General features: G+C 42.9%; 1 protein-coding gene across 3 annotated transcripts; it reads right to left on the bottom strand.

Annotated features, from left to right (window-relative positions):
* Positions 1 to 260: 260 nt before the first annotated feature.
* Positions 261 to 17079, bottom strand: LOC110493313 (rho GTPase-activating protein 19). Of its 3 annotated transcripts, none has more exons than XM_036949084.1 (12): positions 16740 to 17079; positions 14336 to 14622; positions 14011 to 14091; positions 12660 to 12869; positions 12231 to 12457; positions 10138 to 10224; positions 9560 to 9625; positions 8197 to 8400; positions 7929 to 8045; positions 5558 to 5671; positions 5308 to 5406; positions 261 to 5095 (listed from the first exon to the last, which is right to left on the bottom strand). In XM_036949084.1, exons 1-12 carry the CDS (start codon positions 16781 to 16783, stop codon positions 5039 to 5041), a joined length of 1593 nt encoding a protein of 530 aa, XP_036804979.1. In that variant the 5' UTR covers positions 16784 to 17079; the 3' UTR covers positions 261 to 5038. The 3 variants fall into 3 exon arrangements, with proteins under 3 accessions (XP_036804979.1, XP_036804978.1, XP_036804980.1); XM_036949083.1 differs by lacking the exon at positions 16740 to 17079 and adding an exon at positions 16230 to 16406; XM_036949085.1 differs by lacking the exon at positions 16740 to 17079 and adding an exon at positions 14811 to 14924.

Raw genomic sequence — 17079 nt, 5'->3', positions numbered from 1 at the left:
ATACTTCATATTCTTTCAAAAACGGCCTATTTAAGAGTAGACTGCATTTAAACTGCATACATAACACACTCAATAAGTATGTAGTGGTCTATAGCAGGGTTTCCCAAACTCGGTCCTGGGCCCCCCCTGGGTACACGTTTTGGTCTATGCCTTAGCACCACACAGCGTCCTTAGTCAATGACTCGGGATGCCACCTAGTGGATGTTTAAGAAAGGTGCAGCAGTGTATGTAACATTTTATGTTCTGCAGTGAGACTTTCCACATGTAGAAAAATAGTTTTAATCCATAGCACCAGTAGTAAATCAATGCATCTATTTGACAGGGTAATAAAAACAAACATCTTATTTTACACAACAAAAACACAACAGGTGAAGGTAGGCTAAAATGTCCTTACATTAAAAGGCACTGACTGGTAACAGGTTTATATGAACAGAGGAAGATGCATGGTAGGAAATCTATGCAGCAATGTGAGATTACAGTATACTATGTTTATTTTAGTAGACATTAATGTAACTCCATGTCTACATCTCAAATTGCACCCTATGTAGTGCACTACTTCTGACCAGGGCACAGAGCTCTGCTCCAAAGTAGTGCACTATATAGGGAAGAGGGCCCTGGTCTAAAGTAGTGCACTATATAGGGAAGAGGGCCCTGGTCTAAAGTAGTGCACTATATAGGGAATAGGGCCCAGTTCTAAAGTAGTGCACTATATAGGGAAGAGGGCCCTGTTCTAAAGTAGTGCACTATATAGTGAATAGGGTGCCATTTGGGACACAAACAACAGGGCAGAATGAAATTGAACAAAAATAAACAAGTAGTACTGTACAGTTGATAAGTCAACATTTAAAACTATGGTCAACATTGGCTGACAAAACCAAAGACTTTCAACATACACACGTTAACACAAAAATAATAAGGGAGATTAAAAGATAATGTCCACATGTTGTATCATGTAATCTAGAACTGACTCACATCATAAAGATGATCGCACATTAGTAAAACGGTTTCCAGCAAGACTCAGGGTGTATCAACCACGCCAGATGACCCTTCAGCTTTTCAAAATGACACGTAAAAAATGTGTTGGGCCTTGATGGTCTGAAAACCTTCAGGTAACAGAGAGAAAAGCGGGGACAAAATAACATGTAAAATAGGTAGGCTACTTGACCAGCACAGATAAAATAACAAGAGTAAAAAAAACAAAGCCATCTTGATAACCTCAGCAGCAAGCTTCTAGTGTCTTTCATTTCATGTGTAGAAAAAACACACTCATCTCTTTAAAACTTACCACAAACCCATAAACCCATTATCACACATTCCCCATTAACACTTCCTCTAAAAACAGTCCCATTAAAACCAACGTCATGTCATGTTCATTAGGGTACACTACAAAATCTTTTCCAAACGTTCTGCAACGGAAAGTGAAAATAAGGGTTCCTTATTGGACAAAGTCCAGGTAGTCCCTCCCAGTTTGAATCCGTCCTGTTCTATTTGGTGCCTAATGAACATGACCCAGAACAAAATGTCCCAATTCACGCTCAATAAAGAAGACTTGTATCAGACTGGGCAACACTGAAGGTACTGTAAGAGAATCCCCTATCGACACAGTCACTATAAATTTCCCTCTTCAACAAAGCAAAAACCATCTCAGACTTCCAGAAAACCTTTCAACAACGTTAGCGTCCCAACCAATATCCACCCAAAACCCATTCCAGTTAAAAAAAATACAGTTATAATCACATCATTGTACTATCAAACCTCAAAAGGCCAAACCAGGCAGGTGAAATATGACATTGTACACATTGAGGAGTTCAAACAGTTAATACACAAATCTCAGACAATAAAAATAAATAGTCGTCCCAAAATGAAGCCCTACATCTCTCCCAAACACGAATACCGTTACAGAAAGGTTGGTTTGTTCAGCTCGTATTTGTTCATCATCATCCAATATGTATCGACCTGTATTTGTATGATATAGATTCAAGAAAACCCTGAGCCAGTGTTTCTCCAACACCACCACATGCACTACTATAAAGTGGAGAGCACTACTTTTGGCCAATAGTGCACTATATAGGGAACGGGGGCTTCATTTGAGCTAACAGACAGTATCAGTAAACCCAATGGCCTTGAGACACCATAAGAGCTGTGGGGTATTCCAGAAAGCAGGGTTAATACATCAGCCAGCTAACTTTGATTAACAGCCTTTGCCTCATATCTCCGGATTTCCTGGTTGATTAAAATTATCTACATTTGTATAATAGTTGTTTCTGTTGTTGTTGCTGTTGAGTCATTTCAAACCATTTCAAGCAATTTGGGTCAGTTTGCTGGCTAACTCATCGATCAAGCTTTTTGGAACAGGCTCCAAACGAATGTGACTGGTGCTAATCAGCATTTTGTAGGAGGATATAATCATGCCATCAGTGTGCTGTGTGTGTAGGGCAACCATTTGGGATTTAAAATATTAGTACAATTAGAACCACATTTTCAGATGAGTAGTACAAACACCAGATTCAGAAAACACAAACAAGATACTTACATATAGTACAATATAGGCTCAGCTAGCGGTCAACGGTAAAAGTATCTATGTAGGCTCAGCTAGCGGTCAACGGTAAAAGTATCTATGTAGGCTCAGCTAGTGGTCAACATTAAAAGTATCTATGTAGGCTCAGCTAGCTAGTGGTCAACTGTAAAAGTATCTATGTAGGCTCAGCTAGCGGTCAACTGTAAAAGTATCTATGTAGGCTCAGCTAGCGGTCAACTGTAAAAGTATCTATGTAGGCTCAGCTAGCGGTCAACTGTAAAAGTATCTATGTAGGCTCAGCTAGTGGTCAACTGTAAAAGTATCTATGTAGGCTCAGCTAGCTAGCGGTCAACGGTAAAAGTATCTATGTAGGCTCAGCTAGTGGTCAACTATAAAAGTATCTATGTAGGCTCAGCTAGCTAGCGGTCAACTATAAAAGTATCTATGTAGGCTCAGCTAGCTAGCTGTCAACTGTAAAAGTATCTATGTAGGCTCAGCTAGTGGTCAACTATAAAAGTATCTATGTAGGCTCAGCTAGCTAGCGGTCAACTGTAACAGTATCTATGTAGGCTCAGCTAGCTAGCAGTCAACGGTAAAAGTATCTATGTAGGCTCAGCTAGTGGTCAACTATAAAAGTATCTATGTAGGCTCAGCTAGCTAGCGGTCAACTATAAAAGTATCTATGTAGGCTCAGCTAGCTAGCGGTCAACTGTAAAATTATCTATGTAGGCTCAGCTAGTAGTCAACTGTAAAAGTATCTATGTAGGCTCAGCTAGCTAGCGGTCAACGGTAAAAGTATCTATGTAGGCTCAGCTAGCTAGCTGTCAACTGTAAAAGTATCTATGTAGGCTCAGCTAGTGGTCAACTATAAAAGTATCTATGTAGGCTCAGCTAGCTAGCGGTCAACTGTAACAGTATCTATGTAGGCTCAGCTAGCTAGCGGTCAACGGTAAAAGTATCTATGTAGGCTCAGCTAGTGGTCAACTATAAAAGTATCTATGTAGGCTCAGCTAGCTAGCGGTCAACTATAAAAGTATCTATGTAGGCTCAGCTAGCTAGCGGTCAACTGTAAAATTATCTATGTAGGCTCAGCTAGTAGTCAACTGTAAAAGTATCTATGTAGGCTCAGCTAGCTAGCGGTCAACGGTAAAAGTATCTATGTAGGCTCAGCTAGTGGTCAACTGTAAAAGTATCTATGTAGGCTCAGCTAGCGGTCAACTGTAAAAGTATCTATGTAGGCTCAGCTAGTGGTCAACTGTAAAAGTATCTATGTAGGCTCAGCTAGCTAGCGGTCAACGGTAAAAGTATCTATGTAGGCTCAGCTAGTGGTCAACTATAAAAGTATCTATGTAGGCTCAGCTAGCTAGCGGTCAACTGTAACAGTATCTATGTAGGCTCAGCTAGCTAGCGGTCAACGGTAAAAGTATCTATGTAGGCTCAGCTAGTGGTCAACTATAAAAGTATCTATGTAGGCTCAGCTAGCTAGCGGTCAACTATAAAAGTATCTATGTAGGCTCAGCTAGCTAGCGGTCAACTGTAAAAGTATCTATGTAGGCTCAGCTAGTGGTCAACTATAAAAGTATCTATGTAGGCTCAGCTAGCTAGCGGTCAACTGTAACAGTATCTATGTAGGCTCAGCTAGCTAGCGGTCAACGGTAAAAGTATCTATGTAGGCTCAGCTAGTGGTCAACTATAAAAGTATCTATGTAGGCTCAGCTAGCTAGCGGTCAACTATAAAAGTATCTATGTAGGCTCAGCTAGCTAGCGGTCAACTGTAAAATTATCTATGTAGGCTCAGCTAGTAGTCAACTGTAAAAGTATCTATGTAGGCTCAGCTAGCTAGCGGTCAACGGTAAAAGTATCTATGTAGGCTCAGCTAGTGGTCAACTATAAAAGTATCTATGTAGGCTCAGCTAGTGGTCAACTATAAAAGTATCTATGTAGGCTCAGCTAGCGGTCAACTGTAAAAGTATCTATGTAGGCTCAGCTAGTGGTCAAATGTAAAAGTATCTATGTAGGCTCAGCTAGTGGTCAACTATAAAAGTATCTATGTAGGCTCAGCTAGTGGTCAAATGTAAAAGTGTCTAACAAAACTGTTTCAAGTTATGAGTGGCACTCAGACCCCAAACAGACCAAAGAAAGCTCCCTTCTGTCCCTGCCTCCACACTTAACAGAGTTGGTCTTGTACTTTCCTGGGTTACGTCCCAATAATCTCTCCCCCTGAAGTGTGCACTCATTCACTACTCCACACACAATGTAAAAGTCTTGGATTGTGTAGGCATGGGCTAGAAGGAGTTTCCATATTAGGTATTCCAGTCATTTCCTTTCAAACACATTAAGGGAAGTGAACAAGTGCACACTTCAGGAGAAAGAAGAGATTATTGGGATGCACCCCATGTCTGGCTGGGGACTAATGTTGTATTCGTCACAGATTTAGAAAGTTACAATATAGTTTACTTGATAAAAGAAGAAAAAAAGGACCAAACAAAAGTCAAGTCCAGTGTTGCTAGTACCAATCCTCTACATGGACGTTTCTAGGGAGGGAGAGAAACACATTCTGGAGATGGATGGAGAGTCCTGGAGGGAGGGAGACGGAGAGATCAAGGAAAAAAAAGAGAAAGGAGAAGAATGAGACAAAACAGACAAAGTTCACAAGATGTGGCTGTATTGTAATGTTGAATGAAGACATTGAAGTGTATCAGGAAAGACATACAACATACGCAAAAACACATGTAAATGTCTATAGAAAAAGTGGGATTTGCCATGTTATCAATCCAAAAGCAACATACCTTTGACAGTTTGAGTCCCCTCTCTCTATTGAGGGCCATGCTGTCAGAGGCCTTGACCCCGACTGGGGTACTATTATTCACTGTCACCGGACTGTTCACCTGGAGACGCACACACACCCCACACACACCCCACACACACCCCCCACACACCCCCCACACACACACCCCACACACACATAACTATGAACATCTAGAAAAAACAAGGAAGCTGTGGACAAGGGAGTGTGTTTGTGTGGTCAATGTCGCTCACCGACTGCAAGACGACGTTCTCCTTTCCCAGCCGTCCCATCGCCGCAGCAACCATCTCCGGGGAGATCTGTCTACCCCGCCTCTCCAACGCCTGTTGGTCCCCCTTATGTCTCCTCTGTTTTCATTGGTTCATTTGATCAGGAGGGTAGGATAGTTGACAGAACAGTTATTTAACCTTCACTTTACCAGGAAATATATTTTTTTGATCATGTCATAGATAACTTTTTAATCTATAGAACGTAGAAATGCCCGTTTTCACTGGTGGTGCTTGGCATAATGAATAGGAGGTTGAAAAGGAATTGTCCTTAAAGATCCTCATATACACTGGTATGGTGCTTGGCATAATGAATAGGAGGTTGAAAAGGAATTGTCCTTAAAGATCCTCATATACACTGGTATGGTGCTTGGCATAATGAATAGGAGGTTGAAAAGGAATTGTCCTTAAAGATCCTCATATACACTGGTATGGTGCTTGGCATAATGAATAGGAGGTTGAAAAGGGGAGGAATCGTCCTTAAAGATCCTCATATACACTGGTATGGTGCTTGGCATAATGAATAGGAGGTTGAAAAGGAATTATCCTTAAAGATCCTCATATACACTGGTATGGTGCTTGGCATAATGAATAGGAGGTTGAAAAGGAATTATCCTTAAAGATCCTCATACACTGGTATGGTGCTTGGCATAATGAATAGGAGGTTGAAAAGGAATTGTCCTTAAAGATCCTCATATACACTGGTATGGTGCTTGGCATAATGAATAGGAGGTTGAAAAGGGGAGGAATTGTCCTTAAAGATCCTCATATACACTGGTATGGTGCTTGGCATAATGAATAGGAGGTTGAAAAGGGGAGGATTTGTCCTTAAAGATCCTCATATACACTGGTATGGTGCTTGGCATAATGAATAGGAGGTTGAAAAGGGGAGGATTTGTCCTTAAAGATCCTCATATACACTGGTATGGTGATTGACATAATGAATATGAGGTTGAAAAGGAATTGTCCTTAAAGATCCTCATATACACTGGTATGGTGCTTGGCATAATGAATAGGAGGTTGAAAAGGGGAGGAATTATCCTTAAAGATCCTCATATACACTGGTATGGTGCTTGGCATAATGAATAGGAGGTTGAAAAGGGGAGGAATTATCCTTAAAGATCCTCATATACACTGGTATGGTGCTTGGCATAATGAATAGGAGGTTGAAAAGGAATTGTCCTTAAAGATCCTCATATACACTGGTATGGTGCTTGGCATAATGAATAGGAGGTTGAAAAGGGGAGGAATTATCCTTAAAGATCCTCATATACACTGGTATGGTGCTTGGCATAATGAATAGGAGGTTGAAAAGGGGAGGAATTGTCCTTAAAGATCCTCATATACACTGGTATGGTGCTTGGCATAATGAATAGGAGGTTGAAAAGGAATTGTCCTTAAAGATCCTCATATACACTGGTATGGTGCTTGGCATAATGAATAGGAGGTTGAAAAGGAATTGTCCTTAAAGATCCTCATATACACTGGTATGGTGCTTGGCATAATGAATAGGAGGTTGAAAAGGAATTGTCCTTAAAGATCCTCATACACTGGTATGGTGCTTGGCATAATGAATAGGAGGTTGAAAAGGGGAGGATTTGTCCTTAAAGATCCTCATATACACTGGTATGGTGCTTGGCATAATGAATAGGAGGTTGAAAAGGGGAGGAATTGTCCTTAACGATCCTCATATACACTGGTATGGTGCTTGGCATAATGAATAGGAGGTTGAAAAGGGGAGGAATTGTCCTTAAAGATCCTCATATACACTGGTATGGTGCTTGGCATAATGAATAGGAGGTTGAAAAGGAATTGTCCTTAAAGATCCTCATATACACTGGTATGGTGCTTGGCATAATGAATAGGAGGTTGAAAAGGAATTGTCCTTAAAGATCCTCATATACACTGGTATGGTGCTTGGCATAATGAATAGGAGGTTGAAAAGGAATTGTCCTTAAAGATCCTCATACACTGGTATGGTGCTTGGCATAATGAATAGGAGGTTGAAAAGGGGAGGATTTGTCCTTAAAGATCCTCATATACACTGGTATGGTGCTTGGCATAATGAATAGGAGGTTGAAAAGGGGAGGAATTGTCCTTAACGATCCTCATATACACTGGTATGGTGCTTGGCATAATGAATAGGAGGTTGAAAAGGGGAGGAATTGTCCTTAACGATCCTCATATACAATAGACAGAACAGTCACGATGTAGCAGATGGTGACTACAACATACTAAATTGGATACAAAGTAACACATTTACAAAATACATCAACAAAGTATGTTGATTGGATATTACACTTGTAAGTCAAATACACATAAACACAATGACACACACCTTGATGAATCCACCGAAGGAGCGGGAGCGGGGGTGTTTCTTGCTCTGGGCCGGGGGGGGCTGATAGTTGTTGATGGGTGTCCCTGGGGCCAGGCCGGGGGTGGTCTGTTTAGCAAGCTGCAGGAGGAGGAGAAAGAGATGTAGGATGAAGAGACAGGATACTGGGATTTAGCCAGTCATTCTAATCTACATGAAATGTGAAATCTGCCTCGTATCGAATATGGAGACGAGGACAGAGAATATTAGGAAGCAGTCCCGCAGTGAGTACCTGTCGTAGGAGTTTCTTCTTCTTGGCAGAGTTGGGCATGTTGTCATGGACGTGTCTGAACAGCTCCTTCAGGGACTCCTCTGTGTGGTGCTGCTGGCCCTGGGACGACGAGGAGGGGGACAGGTACTGAGACGGGTCAGCACAACACCTCTTCCAGGGAACAGGGGCAGGGAAACCAGTCACAGATAACAGGTCCATATCATCCTGAGGGAGGGGGGTGAGAAAGGAGCTATTAGTTTCCATCACAACATGAGTCTATGGATACATACCAAATGGCACCCTATTCCCTATATAAAGTAGTGCACTATAAAGGGAATAGGGTGCCACACGGGACAGAACCTATTTCAGCTTAGAGGGAGATTAGGTTGATCTACCCCCTAAACCACAGCTAGACAAGTCCAATCCACAGCTAGACAAGTCCAATCCACAGCTAGACAAGTCCAATCCACAGCTAGACAAGTCCAATCCACAGCTAGACAAGTCCAAACCGCAGCTAGACAAGTCCAAACCGCAGCTAGACAAGTCCAAACCGCAGCTAGACAAGTCCAAACCACAGCTAGACAAGTCCAAACCACAGCTAGACAAGTCCAAACCACAGCTAGACAAGTCCAAACCACAGCTAGACAAGTCCAAACCACAGCTAGACAAGTCCAAACCACAGCTAGACAAGTCCAAACCACAGCTAGACAAGTCCAAACCACAGCTAGACAAGTCCAAACCACAGCTAGACAAGTCCAAACCGCAGCTAGACAAGTCCAAACCACAGCTAGACAAGTCCAAACCACAGCTAGACAAGTCCAAACCACAGCTAGACAAGTCCAAACCACAGCTAGACAAGTCCAAACCGCAGCTAGACAAGTCCAAACCACAGCTAGACAAGTCCAAACCACAGCTAGACAAGTCCAAACCACAGCTAGACAAGTCCAAACCACAGCTAGACAAGTCCAAACCACAGCTAGACAAGTCCAAACCACAGCTAGACAAGTCCAAACCACAGCTAGACATTTCTAGCACCTAGACACTTATAATAGGCCCTGGTAGATCTGAAAAGACTAGAAAGGTGTTAACAAGTTGGGCAAAAGCTCCACCTAGCCTTCTGGTAAACTGGGATGCTTACACCTATACAGGGCCTGTATTCATAAAGCATCTCAGAGGAGTGCTGATCTAGGATCAGTTTGGCCTTGCAGATTATAATGAATGGAAAGGGGGAGGATCTGAACCTCGATCAGCACTCCTGCTTTGAGACTCTTCATGAATACTTGCCTTGTTTGATCTAATATGGTCCTTTGTTTGAGAGAAGTGCAACATCCTTTAATGGCATAGATGATGTAAACCCAGCAGGTGAAAGAGTCCTACTACTAACCTTGGTCTGCAGGGTCTTAGATCCTGTGAAGTGCATTCTGGCATGCTCCCTCATGTACATAGGAGCCTGAGTGGAGACACACACACTAAGTATCCATCACAACACACTAAAAATAATGATTATATTTCTCTTCTGTGCTTGACACAAATCATTACCTTATTGTAGCCCATGTTCCACAGATCTTATAAAATAACACTGACAACTGGGCCAGTTTCCCAGACACAGTTGAAGCCAATAGTATGAGGTGTTCTCAATGGAGTGTTGTAGCCCAGTGTGGCATAGTACAAAGCAGGATTAATGAGTTAGCCAGCGAACTTTGATAACCAACCAGAAATAACTATACTTTCTAGTTTTAAAAAAAGAAAGAAAAGCTAAACTTAGATAATTGTTTTTGTTTGTCGAATCAATTAGACCATGTTCATTTCAAGATTGTCTTTCAAAAAAATAAAAAGTTAACAGAATATTTAGGCAAGTTAGCTGGCTAACTCTTTGATCCTGCTTTATAGAAAGTCCCCCTCTGGACTAGGCTTATTCTGGGTTGGGAAACTGGCCAAGAGTGTGAAGTTAGTCTCTCTGACCTTGAATAGTTTCTGGGAGTGTTTGATGAGGAAGGCCATGCCGTTGTTAAGCTTCTTCAGATTCTCCTGGAGGTCACTGGCCACCATCTGGATGAAACACACACAAATTACTGTAGCAGAATGAAAATCAATCAGTCAGAGGCAGCCTAGTGGTTAGAGCGTTGGGCCAGTAACTGAAAAGTCCCTTGTTGAAATCCCAGAGTCGACAATGTGAAAAATGTGTTGATGTGCCTTGAGTAAAGCACTAAGCCCTAATTGCTCCAGGGTCGCCGTTGATAATGGCAGACCCTGGCCGTGACCCCACTCTCCGAGGGTCTCGGAGGGGGGGGGGGGGGGGGGATATGCAAAAAAATACATAATTCTAATTCATACATGCGTAACACTACATGTGTGAAATAGGACAAATATAACCACCCACCTAATTATTTCTATTCACATCTAAATGTAATGCATTTTTATTTTATCACATTCCTGATCCTACAATTCATAACAGAGTGCATTGTGAGGATAGACTGTACCCGAACAGAACACTGAGAACAGAACACATTTCTGGGCCAGTGTGTATGTCTGAGGTGCTACTAGGCAAGCCAAGTGAATCAATCGTCATGACTACAGGACAGTAGAGCCTATATTTAACAGTGTACAGTACTTACATACGGTGCATTCGGAAAGTATTCAGACCCCTTGACCTTTTCAAACAAAAATAAATACACGACAGCCTTATTAAAAATAAATTAATTAATTAATAAATGCCTAAGAAAAAAAACAAGCTTTTAGAAATCTTGGGAAATGTGTAAATAAACCCCACCCCAGAAATATTACATTTACATAAGTATTCTTGGCACGCCTGTATTTGGGAATTTTCTCCCAGTCTTCTCTGCAGATCCTCTCAAGCTCTGTCAGGTTGGATGGGGAGCGTCACTAAACAGCTATTTTCAGGTCTCTCCAGTGATGTTTGATCGGGTTCAAGCCTGGGCCACTCAAGGACATTCAGAGACTTGTCCCAAAGCCACTCCTGTCTTGGCTGTGTGCTTAGGGTCATTGTCCTGTTGGAAGGTGAACCTTTGCCCCATTCTGAGGTCCTGAGTTCTCTGGAGCAGGTTTTCATCAAGGATCGCTCTGTACTTTGCTCTGTTCATCTTTCCCTTGATCCCGACTAGTCTCCCAGTCCCTGCCACTGAAAAACATCCCCACAACATGATGCTGCCACCACCATGATTCACCGTAGGGATGGTGCCAGGTTTCCTCCAGACATGACCCTTGGCATTCAGGCCAAATAGTTGAATCTTGGTTTCATCAGACCAGAGAATCTTGTTTCTCATGGTCTGAGAGTCTTTAGGTGCCTTTTGGAAAACTGCAAGCGAGAGATGGTTGTCCCATCTCCACAGAAGAACTCTGGAGCTCTGTCAGAGTGACCATTGGGTTCTTGGTCACTTCCCCCTGACTGCTCAGTTTGGTCATGAGTCTTGGTGGTTCCAAAATTCTTCCATTTAAGAATGATGAAGACCACTGTGTTTTTGTTGGAACCTGGTACCCTCCCCAGCTCTGTGCCTCGACACAATCCTGTCGTCTCAGAGCTCTACAGACAATTCCTTTAACCTCATGGCTTGTTTTTTGCTCTGACATACACAGTCAACTGTGGGACCTTATATAGATAGGTGTGTGCCTTTCCAAATAATGTCCAATCTATTGAATTTACCACAGGTGAACTCCAATCAAGTTGTAGAAACATCTCAAGGATGATCAATGGAAACAGGATGCACCTGAGCTCAATTTCAACTCTCATAGCAAAGGGTCTGAATACTTATGTATTTTGCACTACACAGCTGATTGAAATAAGGAAGTCATGGTCAAGCTGTGATTATCTAAATCAGCGGTGCAGTGCTAGGACAACAAGCCTCAGGACAGAGTTTGGGAAACTCTGATCCACATGATAAATGATCATGGGCACAGTCCAGCTTCAGACCTGTGCTTCTGCCTCGGCATTGCTTTCTCTGAGGTTTTATGCTGGGTATCTGTAAGGCACTTTGTGTCAACTGCCGATATAAAAACGGGCTTTATAAAACACATTTGATTTGAGTTACAGTACATACATCTCTGGGCCACACGACGTGGGGGGCAAACATGAGGGCGAGGTTGAAGGCAGACATTTTGTTCTTGTCCTGTTGCTTGGCGGTGTGGTAGAGCAGGTCCAGGATCAGTTTGAGGAGGCTGCGGTTGGCCTGGGGCAGCAGCAGGAAGAGGAGCTGTAAGGCCTCAATCTGACGCTCCTTATCAGGTACTGACGTCTTGTTGCCTTTCTCATCAAAGAGAGTCATGTCTGGGGGAATAGCAGGAGAGAGAAGAGGGGAAGATGGGACAGAAACAGAACACAAGACACTTCAGTATGGGTCTCATGGGGTACAGGTGAACATCAATGCCACTTATTTTTGAGCTCCAGGGTGTGATTTTTTTGTTGTCGGTTTTTGAAAACTAAAAAGTGCTACAGGAGAGAGAGTGGGGAGGGCCTCAGACAGGGGTACCTGCTATTTTGAGGTGAGCATGGAAGTGTTGGTGCGTGAGGAGGGGTTCAGGTAGCTCTCCCAGGAAGGTCTTGAGGAGGGTGGCCACGTCGTTGGGGTGGAAGCCCCCTGCCTCCAGGTCGATGTCTGCGCCACTGTTCAGCTGCTCCTTCAGGGCCTGCTGCCGCACACTGTTACCTGGCACCCTGAACAGACCCTCTACCTGCAGGTCTGATCATCAATCAATCAAACAGTCAATAAACCACCTAGCACCCTGAACAGACCCTCTACCTGCAGGTCTGATCATCAATCAATCAAACAGTCAATAAACCACCTAGCACCCTGAACAGGCCCTCTACCTGCAGGTCTGATCATCAATCAATCAAACAATCAATAAATCACCTAGCACCCTGAACAGGCCCTTAACATGTAAGTCTGATCAATCAATAAATCAAATATGTACTGAATCAATCAGCAGTGTTTCTCCAATAGTCATTTAGCAGCGGAGGGTCACCGCTGATACATCATTCCCGGCACTCCAAAAAATATGATTTAAAAAAAAAAAGGTTTTATTATATTTTTTTTTAATGGAAATTATTTTAGGGTTGGTAAAATGTTTTTAGTGCAAACTTAAACCAGATATAAAACACTGAACTAAAATATAAAGACAACATGAAACAATTTCAAAGATTTTTACTGAGTTACAGTACATATAAGGAAACCAGTCAACTGAAATGAATTCATCAGGCCCTGATCTATGGATTTCACATGAATGAGAATACAGATATGTATCGGTTGGTCACAGATACCTTAAAAAATTTAGGGGTGTAAAATCAGAAAACCAGTCAGTATCTGGTGTGACCACCATTTGCCTCATGCAGCGCAACACATCTCCTTTGCATAGAGTTGATAAGGCTGAAAAATAAATAAAAAACACGATTTATCTGTTATTTTACCAGGTAAGTCGACTGAGAACACGTTCTCATTTACAGCAACGACCTGGGGAATAGTTACAGGAGAGAGGAGGGGGATGAATGAGCCAATCGTAAACTGGGGATTATTAGGTGACCGTGATGGTTCGAGGGCCAGATTGGGAATTTAGCCAGGACACCAGGGTTAACACCCCTACTCTTACGATAAGTGCCATGGGATCTTTAATGACCTCACAGAGAGCCAGTACACTCGTTTAACGTCACATCCGAAAGACGGCACCCTACACAGGGTAGTGTCCCCAATCACTGCCCTGGGGCATTGGGATCTTTTTTAGACCAGAGGAAAGAGTGCCTCCTACTGTAATGCCAGGACAAAGAACAGAGAATTACATTCAGGAATCATGCCTCAGATGGGAACTGTAACAACATGATCAACTCACTCTTGCTGAGGTATTCGATGAGCTGGTAAATCTGGGCGATGCCTCCCTCTGTCAGAGGAGTCCCGAACACCACTTCCTTATCTGTGACGATGACAACGGCCAAAGGACGAGAATCTGAGTGCTGTACATTTATATTATTATTCAACATTATTGCCACCCAGGGCCACGTTCAGTAGCCAAACGTTGCAGATAAAAATTCCATTAGTAAAGCCATTGTGATACCTTCTTCTACATTTCAGTCATGCATGTTTGTTCTACATTGCATCCTGCTGAACACACCCCAGGCGAAGACAACCTTGGTTGATCTTCATGGCAGTTCTCTCACCTTTACGTTTGAGGAAGTTGAAGGAGCGGAAGAATCCCCCTCCGGCCCCTGTGGGTGTCTTGGGCCCTCCCTCGTCCCCTAAAAGCAGAGAGAACTCAGCACCGGGAAGGTCGATGAGGCGGCTGATGTTGCTAAGCACCAGCTCTTGAAACACCTCAGGTCTCTCGTGACGTAGCTTCTCCACAAAGAAGTCTGGGTTGAAGATGACGGGCGGGCGGGCACCAACCCCACTGCCGCCCCAAGATCCCCCTGCATCCTGGCTGATCACCACGTTACACACCGTACCCCTGATGGAACACACACACAGAAATGCTGAAGATCTAATCTTTAAACAACCGCTTTATCTTTACACTGACTCTCTCACACACACCAACTCCCGCTCTCCCTCTTACACACGTATGATGATGGCGTGGTGGTTGGCTAGCCCAATAATGGACTAAAGGAGACTAACGTTACTATAGTCCAAGGACCTTACATGATTTGTTGAGAGGCGAATTGGCTCTGGCAGCCGAAACAGCAAAATAGTCCATCTAAATGTGAATCGGTTCTCAATTGCGGTACAGTTCTAGAAACATAAAGCCCTCTACTTTCATATCACATCAACATAATTTCACTGTAGACTGTTTTAACAGTTGCAGCCAAAAGTATTTTCCTCTGTCCTCCACTCGTTACCTGTATTGGTGGCACCTGTTTGAACTTGTTATCAGTATAAAAGACACCTGTCCACAACCTCAAACAGTCACACTCCAAACTCCACTATGGCCAAGACCAAAGAGCTGTCAAAGGACACCAGAAACAAAATTGTAGACCTGCACCAGGATAGGAAGACTGAATCTGCAATAGGTAAGCAGCTTGGTTTGAAGAAATCAACTGTGGGAGCAATTATTTGGAAATGTAAGACATACAAGACCACTGATAATCTCCCTCGATCTGGGGCTCCACGCAAGATCTCACCCCGCGGGGTCAACATGATCACAAGAACGGTGACCAAAAATCCCAGAACCACACGGGGGGACCTAGTGAATGACCTGCAGAGAGCTGGGACATGGCTGGGTCTTTCAGCATGACAATGATCCCAAACACACTGCCCGGGCAACGAAGGAGTAAGGCTTCGTAAGAAGCATTTCAAGGTCCTGGAGTGCCTAGCCAGTCTCTAGATCTCAACCCCATAGAAAATCTTTGGAGGGAGTTGAAAGCCCGTGTTGCCCAGCAACAGCCCCAAGACGTCACAGCTCTAGAGGAGATCTGCATGGAGGAATGGGCCAAAATACCAGCAACAGTGTGTGAAAATCTTGTCAAACATTTTCCGTAAGTCTTCACCTCTGTCATTGCCAACAAAGGGTATATAACAAAGTATTGAGATAAACTTTTGTTATTGACCAAATACTTATTTTCCACCATCATTTGCAAATTAATTAATTAAAAATCCTACAATGTGATTTTCTGGATTGTTTTTCCTCATTTTGTCTGTCATAGTTGAAGTGTACCTATGATGAAAATTACAAGCCTCATCTTTTTAAGTGGGAGAACTTGCACAATTGGTGGCTGACTAAATACTTTTTTGCCCCACTGTATAACCTTGTGGGAACCGGGGCCCTTTAAAAAGGTGTAGTAATGGACTTTTTGTTTTTTGAAAATAATTTGAAAATGAAAGCTACGTTCATTATGTTTCTCCTCTGGCCAGAAGATACTACTCCGGCCAGAGGATGCTATCGTTCATAGGCGCTAAATGTAGTTAGCGTCGATGAATGGGTTAGTGGTTGGACAGAGGAGAAAACCAACTTTTATGCATGCTAGAGTTTTACTTTGGGTCCATTGTGCTGAAGATCAGTGAACTCATAGGTCTGAAGATCAATGAGCTGAAGACACCTTTTTCACACAAGTACACACTCACTGGCAATTCAGTGCAGCTTGACTTGGCATAATGGCGGAGAGTTGCTTTTGCATGGCCTGGTGCCTCAGGTGAGTGGAGATTTCACTTCAGGACCAATGGAATGGTCTAAAATCAACAAACCCCGCTCACCGGACCATCCAAAACGAAGTCGACCAATGACAGCTCACTGCAGTGGTCTCTATATTTGCGACTACTAGCTAGCTAACTATGGAGTGTTGCTGTAATTCAGCGACAGCGCAGAAATAAATGCCCTGCATCGTATTGTTGTTCAGAGTAGCTGTGTGATGCACAGAAATTGTATTTTGCCACAACACGTCACTTGATTGTCAGAGCTACAGTAGCTAAATAACGTTAGCTAGCTCAATTAGCTTTCACTGTCACTGAAAAACAACATGCATGTCAGACAAACTAGCAAGCCAAATTCAAATGCCAGTATCACGACAACTGCACAGTCTATGTACGTGCGTGCATGGTTTATTCTGTATACATAATGTTTAAATGTTATTTTACCTTCTGTTTTGTGTATTTTTATTGGACTCTTTACCCGCTGCCATCTTCCGTTTGAATCCTCCGCTGGTATCCCTGACTCCGCCCACTCCATCTGATTGGTCGGTTATAAAATACGGGCGTGGTGAGCAGTAAAGATTTGCATGTTTGGTTCTCTGATTGGATTGTTTGAATTCACTTTAGTGTCAATCAAGGAAAAACAATAACATTGAGTGCAGTTACATCCACACACTAACGCGATTATTGTGGATAATTTGATTCATATAACAAACAATTCCATTAAAAACGTTTACATGCTTTGTACGAAGAACGATCTCCCAAATAATGGACACATCTGAAATCG

This window comes from Oncorhynchus mykiss, chromosome 17, assembly GCF_013265735.2.
Source record: "Oncorhynchus mykiss isolate Arlee chromosome 17, USDA_OmykA_1.1, whole genome shotgun sequence".
Lineage (NCBI taxonomy): Eukaryota > Metazoa > Chordata > Actinopteri > Salmoniformes > Salmonidae > Oncorhynchus > Oncorhynchus mykiss.
This window is presented reverse-complemented; position numbering and strand designations above follow the sequence as displayed.